Raw genomic sequence first — 20,594 nt, 5'->3', positions numbered from 1 at the left:
GAGTCCACTGACCTAAATTTCCCCCGCAGTTTCATTTGGATAGGTCATTCTTCACTCATTTTCCTGAACAGTTGCGCAGTGCTGCTATGCACTGTTAAACAGCTGCTGTGTTCCTCCCAGAGGTGACTGCATTTTAGTAGTGGGTGAAGTGAATCCTGTATATATAAAGTCAAATCCTTGTCCACTGGCTCCATCTCTAAACACCTATGTCCTGACAGCTTTCTCCTCTATTCTTTGGCTGCAGCTTCCCAGTCCCCACACTCCCACTGGTGAGCAAGTGGAAAGATATGGTTGGCACAGCTTTTTCACTTGCCATTGTGGGCTACGTGATCAACCTGGCCATGGGACGAACCCTGGGAACCAAACATGGCTATAACGTAGACCCCAACCAGGTAACATTTATTTAAAGGGATATAGTCAAGATCAGGGGTGGGCAAACTTTTTGGCCCAAGGGCCACATCGGGGTTGCGAAACTGTATGGAGGGCCAGGTAGGGAAGGCTGTGCCTCCCCAAACAGCCTGGCCCCCACCCTCTATCCACCCCCTCCCACTTCCCGCTCCCTGACTGCCCCCCTCAGAACCCCTGACCCATCCAACTCCCCCTGCTCCTTGTCCCCTGACCGCCCCCCCGGGACCCCACCGCCTATCCAACCCCCCTTGCTCCCTGTCCCCTGACTGCCTTGACCCCTATCCACACACCCGCCCCCTGACAGGCCCCCCTGGGCAGGGCCGTCCAGAGGATTCAGGGGCCTGGGATAAAACGGGGGAGCGGACATACTCACCGGGCAGCACTCCGAGTCTGCGGCGGTGGCGGCAGCAGGTCCTTCACTCGCTCCACGTCTTCGGCAGCACTGAAGGACCCGCCGCCAAAATGCCGCCGAAGATCCGGAGCGACTGAAGGGCCCCCCGCTGCCGAAATGCCGCCAAAGACCCGGAACGCTGCCGGGTGAGTAAAAATTAAAAAGGCACCTCTAGCAGGGATTCTTGGCCAGGGCTCGTGGGGCCCCTACGGGGCCTGGGGCAAATTGCCCCACTTGCCCCCCCCCCTCTGGGCGGCTGTGCCCCTGGGACTCTCACGCCTATCCAACCTCCCCTGCTCCCCGTCCCCTGACTCCCCCCCCCCGAACCTCCGCCCCATCCAACCACCCCCTGCTCTCTGTCCCCTGACTGCCCCCCGGGAACCCCTGTCCCTTATCCAACCCCCCGCCCCGCTCCCCGCCCCCTTACCATGCTGCTTAGAGCAGCAGGAGCTCGCAGCCCCGCCGCCCGGCCGGAGCCAGACACACCGCTGCGTTGCCTGGCAGGAGTGGTGGGCCAGAGCGCTGGCGGCGCGGCGAAGTGAAGCTGCGGGGGAGCGGGGACAGCAGGGGAGGGGCCGGGGGCTAGCCTCCCCGGCCGGAAGCTCAAGGGCCGTAGTTTGCCCACCTCTGGTCAAGATGCTGCTGGGTATAATGGATGTGAAAATGGAAGCCTATTTAATAAGTTGGGAGCTTTTAAACACACTCTGTTTCTTTGAAATTTGTGTCTCTCTCTCCTGCGCTCAAACTTGCATAGTGGTAGGGTTGCTCATGAATCCGGGGCTAAGTGCACTGGTTTGTTGTTGTATGCAGATTGTCTGTGGGCTAGAGGGAGATTGTACAGGATTGGGGGGAGTTTGGGGTGTGATCCCCCTGCTTTGCTTTCCCTCCACGACAGTCCCACCTCTCTCTCTCCTTCCGCCCAACTGACCGCATCGGGAGGCCTCCATTCCCAGGCACTCTAATATCAGTGCTCCCTGATCTGCTCGAGACCTATGCAAGGAAACAGTTGCACGTGCGACAGAAGGCACACCCCGGATCAGCACACGGCTCTCTGTTCCGGCCATGTGTTTCAGGCAGAGTGCGAAGGAGGGGAAGACTATTGCCTGTCTGACTCATGCAGAACGCACCCTTGTAAAGATGTTAGGTTCATTTGGGATTCCAAACGTTTGTTATTCCTCATTTTCCCTCCTTTTTAAAATGCCTCTGCAGCTGGTCGCAGACACAAATTAAGGCAGGATATTTGGGAACTGGGTCCAGCTATCAGCCTCACTGCAGCACTGAATCATCCAGAAGTGGTGAAACAGCTGGGGAAAGGACCTAGACCAGTGGTTCTCAAACTTTTGTACTGGTGACCCCTTTCATACAGCAAATCTCTGAGTACAACCCCCCCTATAAATTAAAAACACTTTTTTTTATATTTAACACTATTATAAATGCTGGAGGTGAAGCAGGGTTTGGGGAGGAGGCTGACAGCTTGCGACCCCCCACGTAATAACCTCATGACCCCCTGAGGGGTCCCGACCCCCAGTTTGAGAACCCCTGACCTAGACAGACAAATGACACCAGAGGAATGCGGTTTGATCTGGAAAGGAGGACTAGCAAGCACAGTCTGTAGCACAATAAAAGAAAATGTCTTTAAGATAGTGTTTCAATGGTATCTCAAACCCATCAGGCTAAAAAATACATATAGATTGAATAGGGATAAATGTTAGAGAAACTGCAGTGAAAGAGGATATTTTATGTATATACGGTGCACGTGTCCAGTCATCAGAGAGTGCTGGATGCAAGCTGTAACCAAATATCACAAATTGTTGGCTCTCTGTTACCAAATGAACCTTTGGTAATCCTCCTGGGGCTTCCCAGCAGAAATGGTCAAACAAGAGGAAATGAAGAATTAATCTCTCATCTGCTAATAGTTGCTTGGCTGCTGAGGCCTTCAACAATGGGAGGTTGTGGTTAGGGAAACACACCAATTACGTACCTAGGAAATAGGCAGAGGACAGATAGATACTTAGATATTTGGTTACCTTTTATTCAATACTCAGACAAAGTACATCCACCTGCAAAAAAACACTCTAGCACCTGTCCAGTTTTGGGGAGTATTAATAAAATCGCTAGAGACGACATAGTATAGGTGTTGTAATGATGCTCACTCTGTAATATGGTAACACCCTGTGAGACAGAAAGATCTGATGACTATATTCCTGTAGAATGTCTCTTTAAACAAAAGCTAACGGTTGTGATGATTGTTTTGTTTCTGATGTTTGCATGGCAAGGATTTGCCAACTTGTTAAAACTTCCTAAAGACCTAGTTTTTGTAGAGAAATCCAGCGGGTCTCTTGTTGCCAGGCACTGGCTGGAGTTGATGTGTCATCATGGGCATAACTTAGGGAATCCAGCAATGCCTCTGGGAGGAGAAGGAGCAATCCTCTGGGTGAGAAGGAGGGGCAGGAATGACTGCTGTGTGCAGGGCAGAGGCTTTGCAAAGACAATGCCGCTCACCAAGCAGAGGAGGGGAATCCCAGTGACCTACTTCTCTCACCTCCCTTTAATTGCTGCTAGAGGAAACTTAGGTGCTTCCTTCCTCCTCTGACAAACACTTTCCTCTTCTCTCCACAGGAAATGCTTGCCCTGGGCTGCAGTAACTTCTTTGGATCCTTTTTCAAAATCCATGTGATCTGCTGTGCTCTGTCTGTAACCCTAGCTGTGGACGGGGCTGGAGGAAAATCTCAGGTTACTTTCTTCTTCCTGGCGCCCAATTTCGCACTAGCAACCGTGATGACACCTCCACGATTAGTGTATAGACGGCCACAGAGGGGCACCTGAATGTGTCCAGTGGAGCCATTCTCTGCTAAAATTCAGAGCCAGAGATTCAGACTCCACTGTTGCTAATCCAGAGTAACTCCACTGACTTTAGCGAAGTCACTCCAGATTGACACCATTGTCACTGAGAGCAGAATTTGAACCTGAAGGCTGTTTTTCTGAGGGGCTAGCTGGCTCACATGATTAATGATGATCATAGAGCTGTTACTCCCCAGAGTGCCAGCTGGAATCCAGACTGGGTCTCTATCTGGCTAGAAGTTGTTACCATCTGATGGATGTCTCCAATGGCCTCTGTATGGGATGGGTTTGGTGAATCTCAACCCATTTTCCACTGAGCAAGGGTCTACATCACCAAAACCACGCTCCTGACTGGCTGTCGTGCTGACAGACTCAGCAGAGAGGTCAAGGACACATGGGCCACCAAGACCGAACTGCCCTCTCTCCCACAGAGCGGGGTTCCTCCTCGTCAGGGTTGGGGCACATTAGCACTGGCACTTTTGCTGCCCATGCTGTGGAGCAAGCACCTGTTGATCTTTAAGGTTGTTCAGTGTAGGCAGCTCCCTGGGACTGCACTGGGCATTGTGGGTGCTCAGCACCTCCCAGGATCAGGCCTAAGGGAAGCGCTTTGTTCTCCATTGCTGCTAATCCAGGAGATTTCACTAATACTAAATGCATTCAGTGTGAAAGCTCTTCTTCTCCATGCCAGCAGGCACTCCTGTGTCTAACATGCTGGTCATTCCACTGGGTTCCCCGAGAAGAATTCCCTGCTCCTTACGATCTCCAGGTGGGCACTGTTCATGTGATGCCAGACCCTTCTTCACTATTTAGCTGTTTTTTGTTTCATCTGGCACTAACAGCAGTGACTTTTAATGGGGGCCTGTCACAGGGACAAGTCTTGGGCAAAAGCACAGAGCTCAAGTGAACTGAGGGGCAGAGAGATTAGGTATCACGCCCCAGCCTCACTGCAAATCAATGGCAGGACTAAGATAAAACCCCAGAATCCTGAGCCCCATCCTGCTGCTCAAGCCATTAGCTCCGTAGTTGCCCCAATTTAATTGGTCCCCAGTTTAAGGAATGACATAAGGTTTAAAAATGCCAGGTTACCACTGTAATTATTCTTTTTGTTTCCTCAGATGGCAAGTTTCTTTGTAGCGCTGGTGGTTATGATAACCATGCTGGCTTTGGGAATCTACCTCAACCCCCTTCCAAAGGTAAAACCACATGCAACCAGGAGGGCCATGGAGGGCGGAGGGAATGTAAGTAGGGACACCACGGGGTATAACTAACCTGCTCCATTTCCTGTGTCATTTATGTCCAGCCAAACCAGGTCAGCCTTCCTTGCTGTTTGTAAATCAAAGAGCCACCAGATGAAGCTGCACGTAGCTCTAATAAACAACGCTCCCCTCCCCACTCCTCATCCCCATCCCATGAAACTCACTTGATCTGGGGTTTTCTCAAAACCAGGTCCACTGAGTGAATCTGGATCAAGTGTCAAGAGGACCTGAGCTAATTCCTGGTTTCAGCACAAAAACTAGTGAAAGGCTTGGAGTGAACTTGGAGTTTAGAAATTGGGTTTATTAAAACTTGAAACCCAGAGGGAGCAAAGTGATGGGATTGGGACAGTGCTTAATTTGTGCCAGGGCTTGGCAGGTCAGAGCCCCGGCGCCTCTGGGCTTGGCAGGTCAGAGGCCCCGGCGCCGCTGGGCTCGCTGCATCAGTTATGAATGTAAAAAAATTGTTCGAGTCCCGGCACCTAATTGCTTGAGCCCCGGCACCTTTTTCATTACAAATGAAGCATTGAGTTCAGGGAAGTATTAGACCATGCTGCCTTTTTCTTCCCGTCATTTTGACCTTAATTATGTACGTCCAGGTGGGGGATGCCCTATGAATAAATTATTTACTATTGTAATTATGTGATTATTTAGTAACTAAGTATGGGCTGTGAAATCTGGCCCAAAGTTCCCCAAACTTCTGGGGTTTTGGATTCAGGGTGTTGGTTTGGTCCATTTATTTAGACTGAAGCCAAGCTGCTCTAGTGTTGGGTGTGTTCAGAACCAGGTATTTGGTTCAGGCCTGTCTCTAATAATGATACTTAGCTGGTGTTAATTATTTATGATTAGCTGTACTACAGTAGCACCTACCAGCCCTAATCATGTACTGGGATTCCCCTGTGCTAGGCGCTGTACAAACACAGAACAAAAAGATGGTCCCTGGCCTCTGCATAAAGCCCAGGTAAACCGAGCCACCCCATAGCATAGTTTCATAGTGTGAAGGGGCCACGTCCACACTGATTCTCTGGCAGACGAAAGGGAACTGGTGGGGATAAAACAAATTATTTTGGATCCAGATTCAAGTATGATCTTCGTTAGCTTCATCACCCATTGATAATCCCTCTTGGCAGCCAGACCTGACAGCAGGCAATATTTGCAACAAGCAGTTTCCCCTTGAGCAATAACACTTTCATGATTCCTGTCTTGGAGTCTAATTTGATACCGTCTCCTTGGCAGGCTGTGCTGGGAGCCCTGATAGCAGTGAACCTGAAAAACTCCCTCAAGCAGCTGGCTGATCCCTTCTACCTGTGGAAGAAAAGCAAGCTGGATTGTGTGAGTCCCCCACCGCGAGAGTCCTGGGGGAGAAGGAGCAGAATCTGATGACGTTTTTCAATAGGAGTGAAACTCACCCCTGCGTGGTGGGGCAGCCCAAGACATAGGCACCACCACTTGAGCCCTCAAAGCAGGGCTTAGATAGGACTCAAATAGTGCATAGGCCTCATGCTGGCCGCATGCAGAAGGGTGAGTTTCACCCTATAAGCACAATAATGCCTCCGACTCAGTGCTAGTCGGTGTTTAGCTTGATGATCACAAGTAAGGTGCAATGTCGAATTTGTCTGGTCTAGTCGAGCCCTGTCGCACTTAATGCATGTAATGCAGAGATCTGAACTATTACTTGCCCTATTTAAATGCCAATCAACCTTAAGAGCCTGTTTGTCAAGAACAAGACAAACCGGCCCTACTCAATATCTCCGAGTCATGACTTAAAAACTCAGCCAATAGCCCTCCAGGGGAAGGAGAGGCCATCATGAAAGATAAGGATCCCAGGCACTGGTTGACATATAAACCCAATCTGAGAGCATGGGGGAGACAGAAAGGAATTTGGAAATGTCTGACATTTAAAGATTTTGTTTGAACAGGACTTATGCTGGTGGGTGGTATCTGTGCAAACTGGGCCAGAATAGCCTGCCAAATCCCAAGGAAGCTGCTTTATCAGAGAAACAAGGAATCCAAAAGGACTCACTTGAGCTTTCCTAAAATACTGTTCAAACAGGTGCTGGAGAGGAGATGGGTGATGATTCCAGGCAGGGTCTTTTAAAGCAGTGTGAATAGTTCAATCCATCACGTGAATGCACCACATAACAACACACTAGCAAAGGCTCTGAGCTACAAAGGGCCGATCTATATTTCAAAGCAGTCCCAGAATACCTACGGGTTAGGAGTGTGCCTAACAGTTAGTTCGACCTAGCCACATGGCTCAGGTCTGTGATGCAGCTGTACAATTCTTTTGTCAATCTAGCTACCACCTCTCAAGTGGATTTACTGCAGTGAGGGAAAAACCCCTTCCATCATGGTAGTAACTGTCTACACTATGGTGCTGCATCTGTGCCACTGAGGCACTTGTAGCGTAGACATATTCATAGTTATTCCAGTAAAAGCCCTAGTCTGGATGCAGTTCTATTGGCATAAAGGTGCCTTATACCTGTATGGCTTATTTAAATACCTGAAGTGAAATAAGCTATACGCGTATAAGCACTTTTTTATACTATACTGGTATAATTGCACCCACACTATGGCATAGTTAAAACAACAAAACCTTTAAGCATAGACAAGCCCAAACTCTCTGTCTTGACTAGTCAAAAAGGTACATTTCTAAACTAAGTGAACTCACCTGACTTGAAACACCACTTTAGTAGCTAGTTTAGACACAGTTTAACTCTTTTTAAATGGTGCCCGCTGGTTTTGTTGTAGCCTAGAGGAGAGCCTAAAGATTTGTCTTGACTACTAAAAGTATTTGAGTTTAGGTTGGGCTTAGACAACTTGTTCACTGAACTCAATCTAAACCAGACCACTTTTCCTAGTCAAGACAAACTCCAGTCCTATTACCTAACCCAATTTTTAAAACACCTGTTTTCACCTTAGTCCAGACAGACCCAAAGTTTGGATCCATCTGTGATCTTCCATAAAGTTCAAGAGGCTTGGATCCAATTTTTGAGTTCAGATCCATCTTACTGACATAAGTCCAAGCTGTGCCGTCTTTTGGATCAGATAATAAAGCAGGGCTCTGGTCACCTGTGGTCAAGAAAAATTGCACTACCCTTTTTTGTAACACAAGGGGTGTTGATCCCAGTATCCTGGCCAAATTTCAGTTAGGTTAATTGCATTCTGCTGACCTAAATTTTCCCTGGAATTTCAATTGGATACAGTGACCTTCTCCACTTCCTGTCCTAAACTGTTGTCATGACATTGCTATGTGATATCAGATGGCTGTAATGCTTCACCTCAGAGCTGGCTGCATGGATCACTCTTCAGGTATCACATAGTTTATAAAGGGCTTATGAGGAGGGGAAGTCACTGATCAAATGAAAGGTTTTGGTTCTGCTTCTCTCTTCTCTCTTATACCAGAGTAAATCTGGGATTTGAATTCAGTGGCGTTACCCCCTGGTGTGAATGAAATCAGAATCAGGCCAATTACTCTTGTTGTGGGTGGGATGAGGATTCTAAAACGCTTCTCAAAGGGCATTGCTTCTGCATCAGTTACATATCTAGGTCTTTTATACCAACTGTTAAAAAATGTTTTCAAGTAGATGCACATCTCTACTAAAAGACTTAGCTGCAGCAGGGGCTTTCAGAAAGGCGTGACTTAGCAGCAAAAGTCCTGTCTTGACTAGTGAAACTGAGTGAGCTAGTCTGGGTATTGAAGGGTATCTGAAGTATTGTACAAATGGACTGACACCTTGCTAAAGCTGAGGAACTTGAGTTTATGGCACTTGTGCCTCAGTTTCCCAAGAACAGACACTGCACATGAAAACTTTTCTTGTGCACCAAACAGCAATTTACAAGTAGAAAAAGGTCTAAGCTGCAAAATTTAGATTTAGGTTTTTTTAATCCCCAAGCCATAGGTAGTTTGGTTCTGGTCCATCTGTCCTTGCCAACGCTTCATCAGAGTGCCCACTGCCTGTGGCACAGAGAAGTGACCTGCCATTCTCTTCTTTCCACAGTTGGTCTGGGTGGTGAGTTTCCTGTCGGCTTTCTTCTTGGGCCTGCCGTTCGGACTCGCTGTCGGAGTGGGATTTTCTGTGCTGGTGGTGGTTTTCCACACTCAGTTGTAAGTAGCATCTCGGTGCCAAGCTGCAATATGGCCACGCAACTGCAAAACATTTTCCAGTTACAAAACAACCTGGGGGTTCTTAGTATCAATGGCCTTCGAGCTAGATTTTCAAAGGAGGATCTGACAGGAGGCCCTGGGAAAATGCAGGCTCCAAACCCTCCCATCTCAATGTGCAAACAGGAATGTCAGTTGTTAATTACTACCTGGTTTTTATTTCTGTGCACAGTAACTCAGGTGCCTACTCCAAAGCGGGTGTATTTACCCGCTGCTATTTACCCTGCCCAGAAAAACACCAGCTCCATGTGTCCTTCCCTAAGGAATCCACTGCTCATAAAGGGTGAAATCCACCCCGTGCAGAGCCTGGCACAAAGCCTGTGTGCTACTTACTCCCCTCAGCATAGGCCTTAACTGGCGCATAGGCCTCCAGCTGGCCCTCTGCACAGGGGTGAATTTCAGCCAAAGAACAGAGCAGTCTTGTGAATTAACCTTGCTCTCACCAGCACCAAACACATTGAAGCACCCAGTCTTGCGTGTGCCTCTAGGTGTTACCATAATATAAATAAACAGTAATCCTCGTACGCTGCACACTTGCATGGCAGCAAGAGAAGCAGCATTTTTCTTCCCCGTCTTAAATTGAATCTATCTGTTGTATTTTTTCCCCCTAGTCGTAACGGCTCTGCCCTGGGTCAGGTAACTTCCACCGACATTTACAAGAACCCCAAAACCTACAATAAGGTAAGTGTGGAAGCTAAAATCTCCCAACCAAAAATGCAAGCCCCCCTGTTTCTCATTCCTGCATGACCTGACCAATAAGTGATTCAAAGGGGCTGTAGGCTGTGTTACTGTCTCTCCTGATTCAGCTCAGCTTGTTATTTTCAGAAGCCATAACAGTAGACCTGCTCCTTCTGTGGAGGCCTTTGTGATCATTTACTACCTGTCGGTCTCATTTTAAGCAGAAGGCCCCCAGATTTTCCACCTGTCTGCCCCACCTGCAGGGCTGGTTCATTGGTTACATTATTACTCCATGGTAAAGCAGAGGGAGCTGGCAGTTGTGTCTAGAGTTGTGCAAATAACTGATTTTTCAGTTCACTGGCAATTCCCAGAAATAATTGCTTTGGGTCGAGCAAAACGTTTCCTTTCTATTTTGTCCATTTTTAAACGTTTTTGATTTGTAATAAAAACTTAAAGAAATTTTGAAACAAAAAGTCATTTGGAGTCAAAAAAATTAACACATTTTGTTTCAAAAATGTCAACATGAAATGTTTTTATTTTTTTCTGATTTTTTTGTTTTAAGTTTTTTTTTTTTCCCAGCCAAAACAATTTGGCAAAACGGACATGAATTTGTGAAACGTTTTGGTGTCGCCGAATCTGGATTTATCACCAAAAAAAGTCTCAGGCAAAAATTTTCACCCAGCTCTAGTTGTGTTCCCCACAGATAAGCACTTATTGAAGGTTACCTGAGATTTCTTTGCCAGATCTATTCACCCCACCTGTATTTTCTCTTGTTGCAAAAACCCCAAACCCCACAAGCCCATGCAAAGGCTTGAGTTGTTGTGCATAGTCTGAACTCTGATGTCTGTTGCAGGTCCAGGAACTTGATGGGATTAAAATTGTGACCTACTGCTCCCCATTGTACTTTGCCAACTCAGAGATATTCAGGGAGAAGGTTATAGCGAAGGTAAGAAAACCTTAGCCAGCTTCTGTTTGCAGAGATGATGGAAAGCACAAATTGGTTTCAAAAGTATGTGGCTCTCAGCCTCCGATCTGACTGCCCAAAGCCAGCACGGCCTGGGAGCACCGTGGGAGACTGTGTGTTCAGTTTCTGAGGGCAGAGATCATTTCTCATGTCACTCACCTTAGCTAGGAAGGGAGCTCAGCTGAGGCCTCAGCTGATAAGGAGCATTGCAGAGTGCAGTCGACAGCAGACCACCTCCCAGCATAGCAACATGGCCTCCATTTTCCAGCTTAGCTGTCCAATCATGTCACAAACACCTAGGAGTTTTAATTAATGTTTCCCCTGCATGGGCCTGCTTTATTAAGTCCTTCGGGTTCCATAACATAAGCAATTCATTTGCCTTCTCAGGTACCAGCAGTTCCTTTCCCAATCAGCAGGGTTTCATAAATAATCCCTTCTATCCTTCCAGGGCGTAGTCCTTTTCTTCCCTGGTCAGTGGGTCTCTCTACAGCCCTCCTCTGATGCACCCGCCTGGCTGCTGTCATGTGACTTTTGGTCACCTGACTCAGACACAGCTAGTGTGCCAGCTGCAATGTAATCCCACTGTTACTATCGCATCTCATGTACCACATGCTGGGTAATAACATGAGATGATTCCATGTTAAACTAAACCAGCTCTTTATTAAAACAACTATTGCCAGAGGTGCTGCAATGGCCGCTAGCATACCAGCCATGTTCACACAGACTGACTTCCCAGTGCCTCCTCCAAACTCTTCCCTCCTCCTGCAACCTGTGCTCCTCCATCCAAGTTTTGTGCAGGTTGCTACAAGAGCTTGGGTCTTTAGCCGCTCAGGGTATGTCTACACTGCAGCAGGACTCATGCTAGCACACTAAAAATAGCAGTGTGAACATAGCAGCTGAGGCAGAGATTCACCCTGAAATGGGAAGTATGTAAGCTGGGGGCACAATCGCTTCCATTCCAGCCCCTCTAGTCCTGCTGCCTTCATATTCTGTGCTCCTGAGAAGGGAAGTGTTGTTGGACCATGGGCCAGCATGGGCAGTGGTCCGTTTCTGTTTCTCATATATGGGTACGAGGCTCTTGAGCTCACATCACTGACAGATGAGCTACATAAGCAAACCCAACTCACTATCTCTCCTTCTCCGCAGACTGGGGTAGACCCCAGCAAAGTGTACTTAGCCAGGAAAAAATACGTGAAACACCAGGAGAAGAAGGCGGCATCACAAAAAACAACGAAGCTGCAAAAGTTGTTCTTCGGGAACAAGAAGGTAACTCGCTCTGGGTTCCTTTGATTGCTGTATAGCCCCACATACGTCCAGGTGTTCAACCTCCCCGGGGTGCTTCCCCCTTCCCTCTCTTACCTATAGCGCATGCTACAGTGACCTACACAAAGGGCCAAACCACGCTCACACCAAACTCAGGGGCAAAAGTCCCATTGAGTTCGGTAGGAGCAGGATTCAGCTCAATTTGCCCAGAGTGTCTAGTTCAGGAATGACCAGCCTGGGAGCCCATAGCTTGTAGCTGCAAGGAAAGATCACCCATTAGTGATCTGGTCTCCTCTTCATGTTGTGGCTAGTGAATCCAAAATGACATCTGTGATGGAAGGGGGCGAATATGGGCACAGTGTATCCAGTCTTGATTATTAAAATGTATGTGAATATATACGCAAAGTAGATATAGCCCTGAGGAATTTTTTGGCAAGTTGTCGAAGTGGCCTCCCGTGTTTGAACACAGCTGGTCAAGGTAATTGGTACCTGGGAAGACAACTTAGAGGATCCAGGAAGCAGAGGCTGTATCAGCCCTGGCTGTGCCTCCACATTGTTCTCCTCTTGACTGGATCCTGAGGGCTTTCTCCATCTCACCCCTTGGCTGCTCTTTTCATGGTCAGGGAGGCTGTCGAATGTCCTGTTGCCCTCTGGGTACCTTAAATGCCCAGCCAAGGGTAACGAATGGGCCAAGTGGGAGTGGGGGGGGGCTTGGTGGCCAGAATGCAGCTTGCAGTTTGAGACGTTGACGATGTTTGACAAACTGGCTGATCCTCTGGGCACAGGCAAAAAGCAGCTCGCGCCTGCTGTAACGCCACTGAACTGTACAGAGTAATGCCAGCGATGAAACTGGCCTGATGGATGTCTTTCTAAAATACATGCTGTAGCTCACCTGCAAAATTTGGGCTGGATGCTGGCCTCATGAGGTAGGTCAAGAGCACTGATAATCGCATCCTGACCTGGTTGCCTTTGTTTGACTGCAGACCTTGTCAGTGCAAGAGCTCCAGAAAGATTTTGAAAGCACCTCTCCGACGGACACCAACAATAATCAAACGACTGCCAACGGCACCAGCATCTCCTACATCACATTCCGCCCCCCCGCAAACAATGCCGGGCAGGTCAATACCTCAAGTGAACAGGGCAGCATCTCGAGCCATCGGGGCAGCACTTGCAGTGTTATCCCAGCTGCCAACGTTGACCCGATGATCACAGCACCGCCCTATGTCAGCTTCCACACCATTATCCTGGACATGAGTGGAGTGTGCTTCGTGGATCTGATGGGCACAAAAGCTCTGGGGAAGGTTAGTTCTCTGCCACTAATTCAGCATGTGAATCCTTGGACAAGTCACTTCTTTGCAACTCTGTTTCCCTTCCATGCAATGGGAATAAAGATACTTCTTCAAGTGATGGTCCCTATTGTATTCCACTGTGGGTTTACACGGGTGCACCATGCTCCCGGAGCCAGTGAGAAGGAATACAGTGGAATACAGATAGGGACCACACATCCTGAAGAACCTCCAGTTACAGGTCAGTAACTTCCTCTTATCTTCCTCACTTGCAGCTTGTGAGGATGTATGAATTTGCATCTGCAAAGTGGGTTCAGATCCTTGGATTAAAGGCCTTATATAAGTCCAAAGCATTTCTAAATATTATTATTGTTTCTTATCCTCTCTCTCCATCTTCCCGTCCAGCTGTGTTCCAGCTACCAGAAGATTGGGATTAAAGTCTTCCTGGCAAACGTGCATGGTAAGCATCCAAGCATAGCATATTTCTTTGTGCTCTTTCCCCCATTTCTCAGACACAGGTGTAGTGGTGATATATTTCTTATATTGAATCAATGGAAAGGGTGGGAGGAAACTGCAGAGAACCTAAGAAGTTTTCAGTTATCTAGTCCTCTTCTGTGACTAATGCAGGATTGTGCCCTACAGTATATTCCCCAGTGCTACTATGAAATCTCCTAAGTGATGAGGTTTCCGTCACATGCCACTCCATGCTGATTATTTTAGGAAGCGGGATTTCATAGCTCAGGGCCATTGAGAATAAAGCAAGCTTGTAGCAAGAAGAAAGGGTTTACAGAGCTATTTCATTACACAAAGGCAAAATGAAAAGGGGGATGGTTTTCTTTGTGATTGGGGCTTTTGGATATGTTTTCCGCTTGAAAACATTTATTTCAGGCCCCGTTGTGTTCTCTTTGGAGCTTAACGGCTGTGGCTAATGGTTATAAACATGCAAGTTTATCGGCCCACCATAGGACAGGATTATACTTAGGCTTGGTCTACACTTACCCCCCAATTCGAACTAAGGTACGCAACTTCAGCTACTTGAATAACGTAGCTGAAGTTCGAAGTACCTTAGTTCGAACTTACCTCGGTCCACACGCGGCAGGCAGGCTCCCCCGTCGATGCCGCGGTTCCCCCGTCAACGCCGCGGTACTCCTCTCGTCTAGCTGGAGTACCGCAGTCGACGGCGATCACTTCCTGGTTCGACTTATCGCGTCCAGACAAGACGCGATAAGTCGAACCCAGAACTTCGATTCCCAGCCGCCGAACTAGCGGCTGGGTGTAGACATACCCTTAGACTTTCCTGGGCTTCATTGTTCTCCATAATAATGTGTAATTGACATATCAGAGAAAATCAGAACAGATGGACGGAAGAAAGGAGGGGGAATGTAGACTGGAAAAAGTCTGCGCTTGGTGTGTATAAATGTAAGCATCTTATCTGGGATTGGATATAGCTGTAGTACCATAGTTTGCACCTATAAGAATACATATATATGCAGTAAATCTGTCTCTCCTCACCCTTCCTTTCTCTCTTCCAACCACCCTGCCTGCACTATTGACCTGCCTCACCCCAGGACAAAAATTCTGCCAGAATCCTCCCCATCCCCAAATCATGGAAAACTGCCTGTCCAAGTCAGATCCTTCTCCACTGCTGCCCCCGTGAACCACTGAAAACCCTCCCTGGGATGCCAGTGCAATCACCTTCCTCCTGCTCAGCCCAACAAACCATCTTATTTCAGTCACGACCTCAGAAACCAACCATAGCACAGAACGTAGGACAAAATTCTGCCCTCATTTACACACCTGCAAGTGCATCAACAGCAGTGGGCCCTCTGGCTTTAAATGAGACACCAGTAATGCACAGGCTTTGTGCAGGCACTCTGCTCTGCGTACGGGAGAATTCCCAACCATTTCCTTTCTGATCTGGTAAGCGTCTGCCCACCGGGATTGCTACAGGTTCAGGAACTTTCCATCAGCCCCATTTACTTTCAAACAGCTCCTCCTTCAGTCTCTTTCTCTTTGCTCATAGCGTCTTTTCCCCTTCTGCAGCTCAGGTGTACCATGATATTAGCACAGGCGGAGTCTTCGAAGAAGGGGGCCTAGACCCAAGTCACATCTTCTTGACCATCCACGATGCTGTTCTGTTTGCACTGGCAAATGCCAAAGGAGTCTTCCGTCCTCCTGGTTTAGAAGAGGTACGCCTTGGGCTTTCCACCAGGTTGCAGAACCGCAGGGCTGCATTCTGCCCTCAGCTACACACATGCACTACCCATGAGAGGATAAGAACCTACTACTGTTATTCCATTAGCTCAGTAGTTCTCAAACTTTTGTACTGGTGACCCCTTTCACATTGCAAGCCTCTGAGTGCGACCCACCTTATAAATTAAAAACATTCTTAAATATATTTAACACCATTATAAATGCTGGAGGCAAAATGGGGTTTGGGGTGGATGCTGACAGCTCGCGACCCCCCGTGTAATAACTTCGCATCCCCCTGAGGGGTCCCGACCCCCAGTTTGAGAACCCCTGCATTAGCTCAAGTGGCAGAGGCCCAAGTGTATAGACCAAACATCCAGATGGGGGTCACTGTCCAACCCTGTTGAAGTCAAAAGCATTGCACAGGTGTAACTGGGAGCAGGATTTTGCTCATAATTTGATTACCAATGGGGAGCCATAGATGCAAACAAGGGCAGAGATCAGTCCATAGAAACTAGAGGCAGAACACGTCCCCCTCTACTGGATGAGACTACCAGTGGGAGGGGCAAGGAAAGTGACATGCAGCAATGTGGCACGTGCTGTAAATACAGGGGTGACATAGGTTATTTAGTAAGATACCAGCTGGTTATTGCATAGTAACTCGAATGGAAACAATGGCCAGGCTGCCGAGTTTATCTCATGATAACGTGTTAAAACATCCAGACTTGCCACTATGCGTGTGCGCAAACAGCAGCTCAGCCAGGGGAAATATGCTACTGAGAGACATTCCTCTTTGGAAACCCTGCTTCCCTTTGGGCCCTTCTCCCAGTGTATTTCTACCGCCACCGGAGGGTTGGGGGGGAGTGGGTGAGGCAGCATTTCTAAAGAGCAGCAGAGGCACTGTAGGACTCTATGGCAGCCTGGAAGGAAGAAGAAGAATTATTATGATTACCCTCTCACTGTCCTCTCACTGTCAATCACCACATACCCCCTTTCTGATCACCCACATATTATTTACATTGCAGTAGCTGTTAGAGACCTAGGTGCTGTATACACACCAGGGCCGGCTCTAGGTTTTTTGCCACCCCAAGCAAAAAAAATTTTGGCTGCCCCCCACCCCAGCCCTGGGCTCCCCCCCGCACCCCACCTGCCGCCCCAGTGCTGGGCTCTCCCCCTACCCCACCCGCACCCCCTGCCGCCCCAGCGCTGGGCTCTCCCCCACTCCCACCCCACCCTCCCCCACCCCCTGCCGCCCCAACCCTGGGCTCTCCCCCCCACCCCACCCGCACCCACTGCCGCCCCAGCCCTGGGCTCCCCCCCACCAGTGCTGAGTCCGCCCACTCCCCCCTCGCCTTCAGCTGGTCCAGTGCTGGCAGGGTCGGGGTAAACAGCGGGGCTCCCGGGCCGCGCCTCAGCCCAGGTTCCCTTCAGCCGGGGCTCCTGCCTCCAGGACCAGCCGGGACCCAGGAGGGCAGAGCCGGGGGACCGCCCGGCAGAGGGCTGAGGAGCCGGGGCAGGGCAGCCCCAGAGGGAGCGGAGCCCCAGAGAGCGGGACGCGGGCCCCACACGGCAGCACTCTGGGCACCGGTCCCCTCTATGGCCCCGCTGCTGCTCCTGGCCACCCTGCCATAGTCCCTGGGTGGCTCAGGCCACTTCACCCAGCCCCGGCTGCGGCACTGGGGGGCGGCCCCCTGCGGCACCTGCAGGCGGCTCCGTGTGCCCCGCGGGGCGGCCCCCAGCCCAAGTGTCCCGCCCTCAGAGCCCGCCCGGCCCTAAGGTGCAGGCGCTGCTCCCCGATGCGAACTGCAGCGGCCCCAGGGTGCCCCCCCCCCCCGTGCAGGACGCACTGCCAGAGCCGGCTCTAGGCTTTTGCCGCCCCAAGCAAAAAAAAAAAAAAAAAAGGATGGCTGGAATGCCACCCCTGAAAATGTGCTGCCCCAAGCACATGCTTGGTTTGCTGGTGCCTGGAGCCGGCCCTGATACACACATACTAAGAGACAGTCCCTGCCCCAAAGAGCTAGCAACCTAAATAGACAGGCAGACACAGGGTTGCAGGGGAAACAAAGGCACAGAGAGATGAAGTGATATGGGCACGGCAACATGGCAGAAAGAGAACTCAGGCGTCCTGAATCCCAGTCTAGTGCATTATCCACTAGTTTATGCTGTCTCCCGAAAAACACAAAAATGGTGTGCTTTTTTAGCTCCCAGCACAAGGGCAAAACCTTCCTAAAACAACGTACGCGACTGACTCATGGCCCGTGCACTAATGAGGCATTCAGTGGGTGCACACAATATGTGCACCTTACACCCCAAGGGGAGTAGCAGGAAAAGTAACCAATAGGATGGAGTATGTTCAAGAGAGTGGGGGTTGGAGAGTCTTATAGGGTGACCGTACATCCAGTTTTGGCCAGGACAGTTCCTTTTTTAAGCCCTGTCCCAGTCGTCCTGACTTTTTTTTCCAAAAGGAGGAATTTGTCCCATTTGCTCTTGCTGACTTGATCAGTTGGCAAGAGCAAACAGGACAAAGGCCCACTTTTGTCAAAAAAGTGGGGTGCGAAGGAATGTGCGGGGGGGAGGGGGCAAGGGGCGATGCCAGCCTTGCGCAGGGGGGGAGGCAGGGCTTGAGCAAGCAATGATAGCCTTGTGCAGCGACAGCCTCGTGCGAGGGTCAGGGAGGGCTTGGGGCAAGCAGCTTGGGGCAATGTCCCAGGGAACCACGGGGCAGCTGGAATTTTAAGTATAGCATCTGCAGTGCTGATGAGGGCATCACAGATAGACACGGAGCTGTGCAATCATTTGTTTTGTTCTTCTCCTGGTGAAGGAGAGGCAATCAGACACCACAGTGACGAACGCTTCTATGTGAACCAACACAGACAGTGTGACGCACACAGCTTTAAGTGACCGCTTCTGAACACCAGTCTTGCAGTTCACTATTCCCTGAACAAGCGAACTGTGGTCTGACCTCTCCCTTGCCTACACTGTAACTACCTGTTCACAGCCCGGGGCTGCTCCCAGCCCACTTATTTGCATTGCTACACCTGATAAAACTTCTGCAGCCCCAACCTTGGGCTGATATTAGGAAAGACCTTATCACTGCTGCACAGCAATTATTTGCTTTTTAAGAAATTTGCTGAAGGTGAAACCGCCTGGCTACCACTGAGATTTAGGACAAGGAAACAACTGACTCTTTTTTAGTTTTGTTTATTGAATCTAAATGTTGGGACGGGCGGTGGGTGTCTTTCAGGGTCCCTGTTAACTCAGTTGGGCCTCAGATTCCAGTTACTGTACTTTAAAGAGGTAGTTTCACACTGGAACAAATATATATATATATATTTCTTTTTTCACAAAGAAGATCCAAAAGGCAATAGGTCTGATTCTCATTTGCATTGCCTCTTTATATCACTTTCACAGCCAAAAGGGGCCACAAAGTGGCTGTGAAGGTAAATGTAATGCCAGAGTGGTGTAGTTCAGCCCTAGTGTAAATGCAAATCAGCACCTATGCACTTGCCCAATCATTTTCTGTATCCACTTTACTGGTTTTGGGTCTGATGTTTTGGTCCAGGCCCATGTCGAAGAATAATTTGTGCTTCCAAACTATATAGGGCAACTTCATAGGCTGTTCACGGGTTAGCTACAGTTTTATCCCTTTTGGTCCTGTGCCTGCTAATAATTTTGACTTCTTCCCATGCAGAGACCAAGTCAGACAGAGCTCTCCATCTATGACGAATCTGTGGATGAAAGCAGTGCAGAATTCAAGAACTTGGAGGAGGTGAGTAATAGGACCAGGAATCACTTTGTATTGTGGTAGCACCCAGCTGCCCCAACTAAGACTGATGCCCCATTATGCTGGGAGCTGTACATACACATAATAAGCCCCTGCCCCGTAGAGCTTAGAACCAGTATAGATGAGATGGACCAAGGGTGGGTGAGAGCGGGAGGTGTTATGCAGTTTGCAGATGGGAGGCTGAGGCACAGAGTGAGGAAGTGAGTGGCCCGAGGTCACACAGGGAGGTCAGTCTGTGGCAGCAGCAAGAACTGAGCCTGCATCTCCTGACTCCCGGTCTAGTGCCTTAACAATAAGACTGTCCTTCCTCTCATGAGAGACTCATTCATCTTTTGCTGCTGTCTCTGCTGCCTTTTATCTGTCATGTGCCTGGAGGCTGGTGGGCTATCAGTCCTCATGCTTAAATGCAGAAGCTTGGGGGGTGGGGTGAGGACCGGAAGAAACCCTCACCCTCCGTGGTATGGTATTACACACTGTGGTGGATGGTTTATGTCTTCCTCTGAAACATCGGGCACTGGCCAGTGTCACAGGATACCGGGTTAGAGGGGCTGTTGGTTGATTCCAGTAGAGGAACTCCTGGGTTCATATTAGAGATGGGCCTGTGCCACAAAGTTCAGGTCCTGAAGGCCTCCAAAGTTTGGAGAGTGTGGTGCATGAGGCCTATCACTAGATCTTGGTCCAAGCACTCAGCTGGTATAGATCAGCGTAGCTCCATTGACTTTTATGGGGGCTACACTGTTTCTATCCGCTGAGAGTCTAGCTCGAGAAAGACAGTCATTGGAAAATTGACCCTTTCAGCCTATTAGGGAACAATGCAAAGGAAACCCTATAAACCAGGCAGCCACAATGCCAATAACCTTCCTGAGCTTTACCCCTCAAAAGGAAATGAAGAAGGTGTAATGCTGGGTAGAGATGTGGAGATCAAGTGTAGTGGCTGTGTGGTTGGACACCAACATGTGTAAATCGCTGGTACCGTTCTAACCAAACCCATCTTGTTGTCCCTTTAGGAGATGTTTGGAACCATGTTCCGTTCGGAGGCCCAGACAGCGCTGTGAGTGCCTGGGGGAATGTTAAAGTGCCGGCAAAGCCTCCGGAACTGACTATTCTCACATATTCCTTTATGAAGATGCTTCCCCTGTCTGAGTGGTGCGCAGAGCAGCCTTTCTGTGCTTCCAACCCAGGGTAGCAGTGAGTTTGCGAGGCAAGGGGCAGTCACACCTCTCCTCCTGACATCCTCTCTCCTCCTTCCCTCTGTGTGTGGAATTCAGAGCAACAGACTCTTGGAGCAGGTAGCAGAACACAACAGAAGCAGGAACTCAGGAAATAACATTCATCTAGGTGTAGAAGAGCAGCAACTTCATTTAATGGCAA

The 20,594-nt window shown here is 49.2% G+C and overlaps 1 protein-coding gene across 1 annotated transcript in view; it reads left to right on the top strand.

Annotated features, from left to right (window-relative positions):
* SLC26A9 (solute carrier family 26 member 9) overlaps positions 1-20,278 on the top strand; it is a 31,829-nt gene extending 11,551 nt beyond the window's left edge. Inside the window, exons 8-20 of the mRNA XM_065403947.1 lie at positions 245-392; positions 3,419-3,532; positions 4,756-4,833; positions 6,130-6,225; positions 8,895-9,001; positions 9,670-9,739; positions 10,590-10,682; positions 11,847-11,966; positions 12,947-13,264; positions 13,655-13,709; positions 15,293-15,438; positions 19,131-19,208; positions 20,231-20,278. Of these exons, the coding sequence (XP_065260019.1) occupies positions 245-392; positions 3,419-3,532; positions 4,756-4,833; positions 6,130-6,225; positions 8,895-9,001; positions 9,670-9,739; positions 10,590-10,682; positions 11,847-11,966; positions 12,947-13,264; positions 13,655-13,709; positions 15,293-15,438; positions 19,131-19,208; positions 20,231-20,278 (1,471 nt within the window). The remainder of the gene's footprint in view (positions 1-244; positions 393-3,418; positions 3,533-4,755; positions 4,834-6,129; positions 6,226-8,894; positions 9,002-9,669; positions 9,740-10,589; positions 10,683-11,846; positions 11,967-12,946; positions 13,265-13,654; positions 13,710-15,292; positions 15,439-19,130; positions 19,209-20,230) is intronic.
* Positions 20,279-20,594: the final 316 nt, after the last annotated feature.

Source organism: Emys orbicularis, chromosome 4 (genome assembly GCF_028017835.1).
Source record: "Emys orbicularis isolate rEmyOrb1 chromosome 4, rEmyOrb1.hap1, whole genome shotgun sequence".
Lineage (NCBI taxonomy): Eukaryota > Metazoa > Chordata > Testudines > Emydidae > Emys > Emys orbicularis.
The sequence above is the reverse complement of the archived record's forward strand: the minus strand, read 5'-3'. Positions and strand labels throughout refer to the sequence as shown.